Here is a 12,802-nt window from a genome sequence, read left to right on the forward strand (position 1 = left end):
AATGGACTATTTGATCTTAACCAGTTTTACCCTGTTGTATTTTAACAAGTTGACGTCTTTGCTAAGCTTGTACAAAGCTGAGTAAGGAAGGTAAAATAACGTAAAAAAGTAGTAATGTCTCATCTGAAATAACATGGCAAGCCAACGGATAGAGATGCTGCAAAAAGGGCCTTCTAAAAGTTGATAACAGGATGCATGGTTACCGCCTGGTTGTTTCGAACTTGCTCCAACACATCGGGTCACCAGGGGAGTCACCTCCCCTCCCCCTCCTACGCCGAGGAGGGGCCAGCGAGCAAACCTGACGATAATTAAATATGACTCGCTAACTATTCTTAAGCAATCACAATAGTGAATTATGTGAAATGTAAGCTTTACGTAGATTTTGGTGCGATCGTCTTTAACAAAACATTGCAGCCAAACAACTTACCTGAGACGGCTCTACTTTCGGGCCAGAAGGCTTCAAGGGGGTGTTGACATTGCATCCCACGCATTGTGGTTTTTGACTATTGATTATATCATATCAAACCTTAGTGTTGTTTTCCTCAGCTTGTGCCGAAGTTTGAGCGTTCATCACAAGCACATTTAAAATTATGTTTTCGGTGCTTCTTTGTCTGAATTGACTGAAAATACTGAGTGTTCACCATTTGTGCCCCATTTGCAAGCTGACTAAAACGTTAGTGTGTTTTGTTTCATGAAACGTTCTATCCAGGCTGTGAACTACATGTTGCATTATCAAATAAGTCAATTCGGTAATGTAACATTTTCTGGAATGGTGTCAAAGACAAAATCTGCTAGAATGCAGTCTTTGATATTTTTCCAGAAAGCGTGGGCATAGACTCATTATACGATTTACTAAAAACGGCTTTCCTAAGTGCATTGCATCAGATCTGAATCGATTTACACAGTACCGCACTTCTGCACACATAGTGAAATTTATGAAGCCACTTTTGCGCGCAAGAATTTGCCACCGTTTTAATCACTATGAACTGTCAACGCTCGCCTGGACAACCCTTTTGACTTCGGTTAGATTAGATTGAGTTAAGTTAGGTTAGGTTAGGTCATGTAAGCCTATGTTGGGTTAGGCAACGCTAGGTTAGGTTTGGCTAGGTTAATTAGGTTAGACGAACATGTGCCTGGTTCCAATACTTCTTCCCCAAAACCGGTTCCTGGTTTTGGAACCTGGAACTAGTCTGGAATCGGGCAAAGGGGAAAAGGCAGGAACCAGTATTCAGTCCCATTAAGCCGAAAGATTTACTAAGATCCATGCTCCAGCCTCGTCATAAGTAGAAAAATTCAGCCAGAACCAAGAAAGCTTGACAATAAGGCAACAGATCCGGCAGAAACGAGATCTCATCCGATACCAAGCCAAGAAAACCAACATAAACCAAGGTCCAGCCTTGCGTTTTGTTGAAAGATCCAGCATGGATCAAAATACAGCTTAGCATCTCCAACATGCTAATGCGTTGGAAATGTCAGAAGAGGAGACAAAGGTAGGACAAAACAGCCCTGCAGGTTTACTTATGGCGAGGGTCCATGTATGTTAGCATGTCTGAAAAAAGCATAAAATTCCACTTTAGGACGTGCCTACCTGTGGTCGAAAAATGCCTGCAGATCTATGCGACTGTTTGCTGTTGGTGGAGCCTTTTGAGCAAGTGGTGAGCAAACGAAGAGCAGAAAACTAGCTATCATCATTGAGGTGTTACGACGCTCTCAGTAATTAAGGTTACATGGCGTCATCCACCTCCCACCCTGGCAGGAAGATTGGGCACCGCGGAGATTTGAACTCCGCACCCCTGGTTTACCAGACGCGCCACTTAACCGCTGCAGTTTCGTCACCCCGGAAACTAGTTGCTTTTCTACAATGACATTACTCACTCCTATAAGGTTTTAGCGCCACTACTCTGCCGCCAAACAAACTGCTCCATATATTTGTGGTAATCTACAGAACATGTGCGTGACCAACATGGGCACAGTATATTTTCAGCGACTCACTGCGAAACAAGCACTGTTTATGCCCTCCGTGTCCGCTCGAGAGAACATAGCCTTTGGCCCCTGACTACCATTTGGACACGGCCCGAAACTACTAGGCTTCAGCAGATGGGTACCAGAAGGCCAAATATCCGACCTGACGGAGCTATTTGACTAATAACTCAGCCGCGATTTACATAATGTAAGGCATTTAAGCTTAGTCGAGCCAGAATAGATGAGGGGGCAGCTATTGGAACTGTCACGTTGGTGAAAACATCCGTTTGGATACGGTTAGTATAAAGGCCTCGAATATCGCAAAGCCCTAGCCGTGCCGAGATTTTCGGCCACCAAGACATTGCCAGCTGGTATAGGAGACTATCACGATAAGCTAGCTTGCAGTGCATACGCGAATCTCATATGAAATATCGCCCAATGCTGGATCATCTCTTGCAAAGGAACACTGAATGGGTTTCAAAACACGCTTCAAGCCTGGATGTTGTTGACAGCTTCTCGGTGACGTGCTTGCGATCATTCATCGGTATCGTAACCCTGCAACAATACAGTACAAGGGAGAACGACGCAGGCTAAGACCCAGGAGACGTACTTGTTGTAGAGCACGATGTCAGGTCTCCAGATGTGGTCGGACGGCACGTGCAGCATCTCCACTCCACCGTACAGGTCCGGCGACCACGTCAGCTTGTAGTCGTACCAAGCCTGGAGGACACGAGAGAGGCCTCACCCCCGCTCCCGTCAGCATACAAACACGTCAGTTTGTAGTCGTACCAAGCCTGGAGGAAACGAGAGAGGCCTCACCTCCGCTCCCGTCAGCATACAAACACGTTAGCCCGAAGTCATACCAGGCCTGGATGACACGAAAGAGGCCTCACCCCCGCTCCCGTCAGCATACAAGCACGTCAGTTTGTAGTCGTACCAAGTCTGGAGGACACGAGAGAGGCCTCACTCCAGCCCACGTCAGCATACACACAGACACTGTCGAAACGTGCGGCAAGTGCTCTGCAGAGTTGACTTCTGCAGTTGTGTCTCACAACTAAAAAAAGGGCCATCACGTGGTCAGACCGAGTATCGTGACCAACTACAGAGCGTTTGAGGAGCCATTTTGACGTGTCAGACCAAGTACGGAGCGTCTGAGGAGCCGTTTTGACGTGTCAGACCAAGTACAGAGCGTTTGAGGAGCCGTTTTACGCCCGAAGTAAATAATGTTTGCTTTTATTATTTCAGAGATCTTATACTGGCAGCTGTCGTTCTCAGGGTCTCGAGGAACCAGGAGACCTTTGAGAAATTACTTGTTTGTATCATGCAATGCTTCTTTTTCAGTCTGCTATGCACTTCAAGCTCACCAACTACATCAATTGGAAAACTGAAGGATCAGATATCCCGAGTGGCTTTGAAAACAGTTTCACACGCATTCAGTCTCAGCCATTGGTTGATTTCGGGCGGCATTCAGTGAATGCGTCGCTAAAAGCTTACGTTTCTTCTTTCACAAACAGCATTCTTCAGTGAGCTTAGCGTACCGGAGCCGCTCGCAGCGCCAGAATTTCTGACTCAGCCCACATTAAGGCGCAGCCAGCCTAAGGGCGAAGCTTCGACCTGCATTTTTCACTGTAGGCGACTCCCGACCGAAAGTTAAAAAAAGCTTTGATACGTTCCCACCAAACCTCGCCCCAACCCCTTCCAGATAAGATTGATTGCGCCCTTGACAAAACTCAAGCTGAGGCGTAACGAAGCAAGGCTCCCAAACCCTGCAGGACCGTAGGAACGTCACATCGATGGGTGCGCAAACAAACTTTTCAAACTTATTCTTTCCAAGCTTGTATACATGGTTAGCATATCGAGCATTTAAGAAACGCGTGTTACCAATGGCTCCACGATCTGGTCCCTCAGATTCATATAGCCATGACAGGCCGAATATGAAAGAATGCTCGCTCACCTGTCTACAAGTCGTTGAGGTAACATATACACTGCCGCCCCCCCCCCCCCCCCCTCTTCCCACCAAGATACGTCACCGCATATCAAGAAGCGACTGTACTTTCCTTTGCCGTTTTCCTTTGCAGGTGTATAAACAATTCGATTTGTTACCGTGGCCTTAATAATCTATGCACATGACAAACAAGCCAGGTGCCCAGAAGAAACGACGCATAGTAGCAGTGACACTTACATGTTTCACCCATAAATTTGTTGTCATGATTTGGCTCTTCAGATTCTGAAACAAAAGGGGCGGTGTCAGTTCATGACGCTCAAAAATTATACAACTGCCACTCTCCATTCCATTGTCTAAATGTAATGAGGTATAGGTCACAGCATGCTTATAAAGCATATGAGAACAAAGGATGGGGCTAGAATTCAGCAGGTACAGCTAAAGACTTCCTTCATTCAACCAGGAGAGAGAATCGGCAATATGCGGCGATGTACTGTACGATAAGGCCACCTCCAACATGCGTAACGAAACAAGCGCCGGCACATTCAACATCACAACGCGTCACGCGCGTATGTGACGTCAGACGATTTCAGTGTAACGCATGATAGACCGTACCGCAATGCCGCCAGAGCCCGCAGCACAGCCTGCCAAGCCAGGCGCGCGTCGGGGCGTCCAGCGGGCAGCGCTGGCGGGGCGACTGCTCAAGGCAGCTGTTTGCCGACAAGTGACGAGGAGTTCTCTACTTATCGCGACATGTTCCGAAGCGATCGACTTGCCCACAAGCGGTGGCAAAGAATCTCGTGCCTCGTGTGAGCAGCGGCGGGGATCGGCACACTTGGCGCGCGCAGCGACGGGAGCACAATGCTCCAAAGGACCACTGGCAAGGCGCCTCGTCATGATGAGCGGTGGCTGACAGGTCGCTGATGGTATGAGCCATGCTACTCGCGCCACGCGTGATGTATCTCGGCTGCGTGCTCCTCTCTGAATGAGGAGGAGCAGCACGTTTAGTCCAAGGCAACGATCAGAAAAACACGAGGACACGCGAACGCACGGTTCAGGCCTCTGCCGCGTCAGCCTACACCGCAGTCGTGCGGCGCCAGGCCGTGGTACCTGTCTTCGGTGCGGCCACACTATGTGGAGGCGCTGCCCTCTCTCCAGCGGCTGCGGGTGCGATAGCGGCAATAGCTTTTCCCTCTTGGCACAGGCACACCGCTGCCTTCCGCATGGGGCAGATAGCCCCCCCCCCCCCCACCCCTCACCCCGCTCTGGGTTCGAAGCGAAGCGGTTTGGTCGTATCTCGACCTGCGGCTTTTTAGTTAGGCATTAGTCAGGCCTCTGTGCGGGCTGCGACTGTGATGGGCGAGGAAAGACAGCTTTTAAAAGGGAGCTCAAGGGTGCCATTAGCCTTTTGTAATGGGCGATACTCAAAACTGGTGCCGACGTCGTGTCTGTTTACCTGCAGCAAGGTCAGGTTCATACTAACTCAGTTGCGTTAGGATTATCAGCCTAAGTTACCAGCCATTGCACTCTGACCACCAATGATGCTCATGCAAATGGTCACGATCCCAAGTTGGAAAAAAGAATGCATGTTCTGGCCCGTAGGGGAAGGAACAGGGGGGGGGGGGGAGGGGCAGGGGGGCCTTGGCCCCCCACTTTTCAGGGGGGGGGGGCGGGCAGCAGTGTTAGCTGCCCTATCCCCGCTCTCGCTTTTCAGATTAACGTTGTGTTTAGCTTACTTTTGCACCACGTTTAAATATATATGCAGATTTACCTAGTACACAAACCATCTTCCTCAAGATGCATCATCTTTTTCTTTTGCCTATTGGCTATCGCTTATGTCACAGCCACAGGCCGACGCCACGCGGGCCATGGAGACTGCAACGCCGGGCGTTCAGCCTGTTGTTGCTATGACTTGCGAGCGCGTATGTTCAAAACCATATTACATAGCTTATCAGTAATCAGTTCTGACCGAACCTTGAACATTTTAAGACGAACATGGATTAGCCATGTCAATACAAGCTTAGGACTCCATCTCATCTACAATGTACGTTCAAGGATTTCTCAATACTTCTGACGAAAACAGAGAAGCACGGAACTGGAGCCTGTGTGACAATTATTGGACCACCTTTGGCGATCGGGGATGTTGTTGCGTAGATGAGGGCTCCTGTGCTGATCCGGGGCTAACTGCGCGGGTCAGAAGGCCTTCCGTGTCAGGGAAGGGAGCAATGTGATATGATATATCCCTCCAATGGTTTCCGGATCGACCAGGAGATCCCGCCCCGTGTCGCCGGAATGACAGCCAGAAGACGCTTCGCGATTTATTGTTGACTACAGTGGATGTCTCATTATTATTGAACAGAGTAGGTCGAAACAATTTTTTTAACGAACAAGGCCATCGCATGTTTGCCTAAGAACGTTCATTTTCTTCAGAATGGATTAATGAGAAAGTGCATCAGAAGGCTTGAACATGCCTGTCTGCAACCTCGAGAGCAAGGACAGCGATACCCTGGGTTGCAGCTTCCGTAAAACCGAACGGCGTCGGCCACTGGAAGTGCCGCCAGACGGCGGGCGCCGTGTTAATCTGTCTTCTAGACAGATTCGCAGTTACAAAAACACGAAAAATAGAGTATTTACCTTAACTCTTCCAGTTCCACCACCATATTCTAGCACCACCTCGCGGTGCTTTAAGGGCCGATCTGTTCTTATCATCAGTCTAAAAATCGTACATGTGAAATATGCGCCCAGACTGCCTTGTAGATGTAAGATTTGATGTCCTGGTCCACGGACTTTGGAGACTGCAACGTATGGCGTCGAGGTTTCTGTTACTAAGATTTGCGAGCGCGCATGTTAAAAACCATGTTATATAAATTGCATTACTAATCGATTCTGAGTGAATGTTAAACATTTCTAGAAAAACATGGCTTGGTGATGTTAGTACAATTGTTGACTACTCTATCCCCAATCAAAATTTTCACCCTCACATTTCGATCACACAGATCGATCTACAATCTTTTTTCGCTATGTCCTCAATGTTTGTAGAACGCAGATAAAGCATTGTGAAAAAGCTTCTGAATTCTATCGGTTTAGAAAGAGTCCACTAAGCCATGGGAAATTAAGAACACCGGTGATGATTCCATGCGATCGTTAAACGCCTGATTTCTGCAGTTTATTGACCTTAAAACGCGTTCGGGTGAGGGGTGAAATTGACTCGTCCCCCTCCCCCGCAGCTTTTTCCATAATGGTCTCCGAACGGCGCGGCGCAGCCGAGCCATGTTTTGCATAACTGTAGACAATTGAATATAAGATCATTCGGCATCAAACATTCATATTTACTTTGTGAGGTCACTGACCTATGACAGGTCAAAGTCAGGCCATGGTTTCGGTGAAGTCAACTTCTAGGGATCGTTCAATCTGATGCAACAATGGAGTGTTAGACGAAGTCATACATCTCTGAGATGCTTTCTTAGGCAACACAAATATTGAATGAGAAAATTACGTTGACCAAAGGTCAGGTATAAAGGTCACACCAAGATCAAAACCATCCTGTTCTATTACTGTAGAGCTTGCTGTATGGGATAGTTTCTAGTGTTCATTTCTAAGTTATTGATAGCAGGAACCGCATTTACATCTTCCCATCGATTTGGAGGTCAGAATAGGTCATTGACCTAAAATAACCTAGGTCAACATTTTGTGTTTAAAAACACACTGTAATCTTTGTCGCTTATTCAAACGCAAACCTTAGAGCAGCCTCGTGTGACTCTGATCACAATGAGTTCAAAAGATCAAACAAGGTCATTGACCTAATGAACATCTGACCTTTGCTTAGAAACAGTTATCTAGATCCTGAAGCACGTTACAGATGAACCTGGAATTTGACTCTGTTTGACCTTATTTGGCCTAAAATTCATGACCTAGGAACTACAAACTTTGACCTAAGTGAGTTCACGTACAGGTCAACACACCCTGTGAATTTTATGTCTCAGACTCCCTCAGTTCCCGAGATTTCAGGGGGGTCAAATCGACTCCCCACCCGTACAAAGGGTATCTAGCCGGCCATCCGGGCGCGTGTCAAAAATGTAAATTGAATTGATTTCACGGTCGCTTCTGGTTTTCTGTTCTGGTTACAACATAAACAATTACAATGAAACGAAGAAAACCGCATCCCCTGTTAACAAGTAAACTTTATGCGGGGATATATTTTTGTGTGGGGGGGGGGGGGCATCATAAAGGAGGCTTTTGTCAACCCTGTGTGCCTCTTAGCAAGGCTCTGGCTACCCCCTACCTACACACAAAGGCAGATCAAGTCATTTACGTTGAATGACGGACAGCTAAATGTCCGTTGGGCCGATTCATACCTTATGTAGGCAGCTTCCCGGCGGCATTTTTCTGGGGTGGTGTGGTGTAAGGGAAGATCATTCGGAAAAAAGTACTGTTGCAGGTGTCCAACACATGTTTTACATTCCGATTAGTGGTAATGCTGCTCCAGAAATGTGCAACAAAGCAGCCACACCACCAGTTCGCGGTCAGTCATTCGGAGACAGCTGGACCGGCACAGTGGTCATCGACAGCGGACGGGAGCAGGGCTCAGACAAGGAATATATGACAGAATGGCGTTTATTCTGTGGCTCCGTGTTCAAAAGAGAATCTCCAGTTCTATGGCTTTTGTCATATGGTTTTTAGCAGTTTCAAGCTTTCGAATTTGTTTCCGCCTAAAATGCCACGACAAGTCTTATCTCTTGGAAAGCAGCCAGCGAAATGAAGGCACGTGCACAATATGTTGTACTGTGAGCCATCGATTCACTTTCAAAATTCTCACCAACCTTTGCTCAGGCCATACTCTGGCATCTACCCTGTGGAGACAGATGCCTCCTCAATGACCCAAAATGCCTACCCGCTCGTGGAATTTTGGCTCCCCAGGAAAGACAACGTTGAAATAGAAGAAAATAATTGGGAAGCTGGATAGCCTTATTTCCCGAATGACGTAGGTGAGTCGTATAGGCAAGAGTGTGCATCAATAAGAAACAGCTCTAGATGCATATATAGAATAGCAGTCATTACATCTGAATAAAGAGAGGTAAGCTCCTTCTCTACCCCCCCCCCCCCTGCTCCCTGGTCGTCGGGCTTGTTTTCCAAAAAAAGTTCCTGAAGCACACCCCGAGCTTGGCCCCCCCGCACTTTTTGAAACGTTCCTACGCCTATGTTCTGGCCGGCACATCTAATGCACGTATCATACTTCCACGCCTGCAGTATTTTCGGGCACAGCATTAGCTAGCCATCATCGTGGTGTTTAAATAGATGGCTTTCCGGGTTTGCAGCGTCCTAGTGCACACCTAGTGCAGCGAGTGGCTGCCCCGCTCCCCCCCCCCCCCCGCCCCTTCCGACTAAGGCGGCGGTGGGCTGTGGTGGCCTGTTGGCACCCATCTCCCCCCCCCCCCCCTCCGACAGTGGCCGCGGTGGGCCGTGGTGGCTGTGGCATCCCTCTGCGACAGTGGCGGCGGTGAGCCGTGGCGACTGCGGCACCCCCTCCCCCCTCCGACAGTGGCCGCGGAGGCCGTGGTGGCTGCGACCCCCCTCTCCGACACTGGCGGCGGCGGGCCATGATGTCTGCGGCACCCCTCTCCGAGAGTGGCGGAGGGGTCGGTCGCGTTGCGACACCAGCCGCTTGGGAATGGCGGCTGACACCAATAACAGGAGCTCGGCTCCACCCACCGGGGGCGCTGGCACACGTTCAGACGGTGGCCTCGGCCCGGCCTGTCCGGCGCCCAAACACGCGCATGCGGCTGCACGCCAATATGCGCTGCTGACAGTCGGAATTGTTAGTTCAGAGCGAGTGTGGCTTCCGCATAGGAGATCCACATGAGCAACGAAGGGCCAAACACACGACAGTTGTTTTTCTGTAGTTATCGACAAACAGCACTAGTTTAAAACAGCGTGCTGAAAGATTGCGATGATTTTCCAATTTCGTGAATTTGCGAAATTCAGGAAATTTCATCGGACCATGCGTTGAACTCAAACTGCAAACAAACACAATAGACATTCTGATTTCTGGAAATGTTAAGATCACTATGTTATCCCTTATCAAGAGCGATGGAGTTTGGGACAGGGAGGCGACCACTGCAACTTCAGCAAACTTCAACAATAGCCCCGAGGCGTTACAGGGAAAGAAACGCGTTTAAAATTGTCTTTGCTCTTCTTCTCCGATTCTCAACTTTCAAAAGAATCCACTGCTTCTGTTTGCAACGCGCTATCTGAGAACGACGAGGGGATCTGAAACAAAACCCCTGACCTCGTAAGAAGGTGACTGCCAAACCCCAAGCCACGTAGGCTTTCTTGTCACGCTGCAAAAAAGCCAAGTGAACGGATAGCGGCTTATTGCACGGTGTGCGTAATGGGGTAATGATGCCTGATCATTGCTCCTCATGTGGATCGTGTTGCACGTTGATGCAAAGGTGTATCACTAAATGTTCAAACGATTCTCATTTTGGCCAATATCAGCTCACTGTGGGCTACATTCTGAGGTGAAATATTCTCTTTAGAAGCTCTCCTCACGCATGAGATTGAGACGCGGCTTTCCGAGCGTGTTAGTGATTTACGGTAACGGCGGCCGCGGCGAGAATGAAACCGTTCCAGAATGTGGTCTGCATTGTTCCATGCATGCAAAATGGCCTCTCTGTCACGAATGCGAAATGATGCCGACATTTGGGCGAGCGATTGTCGGCTCGGACGCTGGGTGAGCTCTTCGGCAGTAGTCAGAAATCCCTTCTGCCGGGTTTGAGAAAACGGGACAGTTGGGAAAGGAAGACAGTTCCAAAAGAAAACAAAATCGACTATACCACCAACGGGATTTTCAGGAATTGGAAAGAAGCCGCTAGCAAAAAAGGTCAACATGATTAACGATATTTTTCATAATTTAAGTTGCAGCGATGCGTGATGAAATTGTCATGTTAATGTTACAAAAATTTATGTTGGAATGCACAAAAATTTAATGAATGTATGACAAATGTACAGTAACACTTCTAGGGTTTTGCCAGTGCCAAACGATTACCAAATGTATAACCGTTCACAATGCTATGCGGCTAAGCAGAATCAGAAATGTGTATCTCATAAATTGGTCATGTCACCGTGGCTGAACGTTGCGACAGTTTGAGCACCCTTATCGATACTTGGACCCAGCAAAGACGTCTTCAGAAGGCTGTCCAAGTATCTGCGAGCAGACTCCTCAAAGCGTGGCCGATTTGCATCACTGAACTATCTCTGTGCACCTGAGCTTGCGGAGAGGCTTTTTGTGCACCTCAGCTTGCGGAGAGGCTTTCTGTGCGCCTGAGCTTACGGAGATTTCTGTGCACCTCAGGTTGCGGAGAGCCTTTCGTGCACCTGAGCCAGCGTAGAGGCTGATCGCTTACATCAGGTTACCTGACAGGTCAAACCAAGATCTCGTAACTCCTGCGGGACATTCCTAAAGATTCGTTCTCTAAACCATGGCTATCCACCCGAAGGTGTCCTTTTGAAACTTATGCGGGACCGGGGTCCCTGAATTTACTGCATGCAGTTGACAGCGGCACACGTGGGAAATAATGTAAACGCAGCCGGTTATCAAGCAGGAAAAATGGTTGTGGTTGGGGCTGTTTCGTTAGATGGTGTGTCCGAGAACACATGCACACCTGAAGTGTCACATGTGAGGTGAGGTGGGCGTTCTTGTTAGTTAGGTTCGCACTAGATGAGCGTCGTACTGCGCTAGAAAACTGGATGTCGCTAAGAATGTGTGGTGACATGCGTAGGTATGTTACACCTAACCAGGGGTATGGAAATGTTAGATAATGCGCTTATGCCTTTAGAGCATTGAAAACAGCAATGATTTCCACCCCTACGATGTGGTGGTAATTATGAAATATTTGCCAGCATATTTGTGCCATGATAAACAACGTGAACAGCTCTGTTTTTCCTATTTCCATACAAAATTCCGTTCCTAATAGGCAACAAACTGTGTTAAGTATTTAAGCACCCACTAGCAAACGACTACTTCATTTTTCTTCCCAATGAAAATGAGAACATTTCTGAAATCCAATAAAACTATATGAGCGAAATTTGCTTTCGATATTTTCTTTTAAAAAGTCCCTTCTGTGGAGGCGGATTAGCACAGATTCGGTTGATAAATTTTCTCGGGAGGCGGGCCGGACTACATTGAGTCGAGAAATCTGGGAAAAGCGGATTGGCGGACGGATTGAATCTAGACTAGTCCGACTGGACTGGACTGGACTGGACTGGACTGGAATGGACTGGGCTGGACTGGACTGGGCTGGACTGGACTGATTTGGACTGGACTAGACTGGACTGGACTGGACTGGACTGGACCGGCTCGTGAAAATTCAGCATGTGAAGTGCTCTATTCCATAGAATTTCAGGCTTAATTCAGTCCGTGTATAAATCTGCAATCGCAGACTTAAATTCGTAAAGGCATCTGTGACACGCTTCAATCGATGGCAGGCAACTCCCCTTCAGAGCGTCATTCTAACATCCTCAGTCACCAGTTTCGCACCAGTTCAGCACCCACCTGAGTAGCCCGAGAGGTTTGTCCAGTGTATGCCTGCACCCGCTACGGTAGTCGCGGCCCGAGAGATGACAGTCGCACCCATGCGGCGTTTTCCCCAGGAACTGCTGAACACTGGTCCGCCCGAGGTGCCCCAGGGAAAGAATGGGGAACCACATCCCCGACTGGTCCCCGGGGGAACTTCCGGCAGTGGTCGTCCGGCGACACTGGCGCCGCTCTCCGCGGCGTGAAACGGCGCGCCGGAAATAGGCACCGCCACAGCGCAGAGATGGACGCATTACGACTGCGACTGTGGCATGAATGACAACGCCCACAGAAACGGAAAAGCGGCACATTGTGCAGACAGTAGC

The 12,802-nt window shown here is 48.6% G+C and overlaps 1 protein-coding gene across 1 annotated transcript; it reads right to left on the reverse strand.

Annotated features, from left to right (window-relative positions):
- Window positions 1–2,572: 2,572 nt before the first annotated feature.
- On the reverse strand, window positions 2,573–4,184 carry LOC119099465 (acetylcholine receptor subunit alpha-like; the record flags this gene model as incomplete). The annotated part of the gene is given in 2 exon segments (XM_037222618.1): window positions 2,573–2,682; window positions 4,145–4,184. Coding segments are annotated over 2 exon segments (137 nt in total), but the record flags the coding sequence as incomplete, so codon positions are not given.
- Between the last annotated feature and the right edge of the window lie 8,618 nt (window positions 4,185–12,802).

The sequence above is a fragment of the Pollicipes pollicipes genome, unplaced genomic scaffold, assembly GCF_011947565.3.
Source record: "Pollicipes pollicipes isolate AB1234 unplaced genomic scaffold, Ppol_2.1 Scaffold_4740;HRSCAF=5597_pilon_pilon_pilon, whole genome shotgun sequence".
NCBI classification, from domain to species: Eukaryota; Metazoa; Arthropoda; class Thecostraca; order Pollicipedomorpha; family Pollicipedidae; genus Pollicipes; species Pollicipes pollicipes.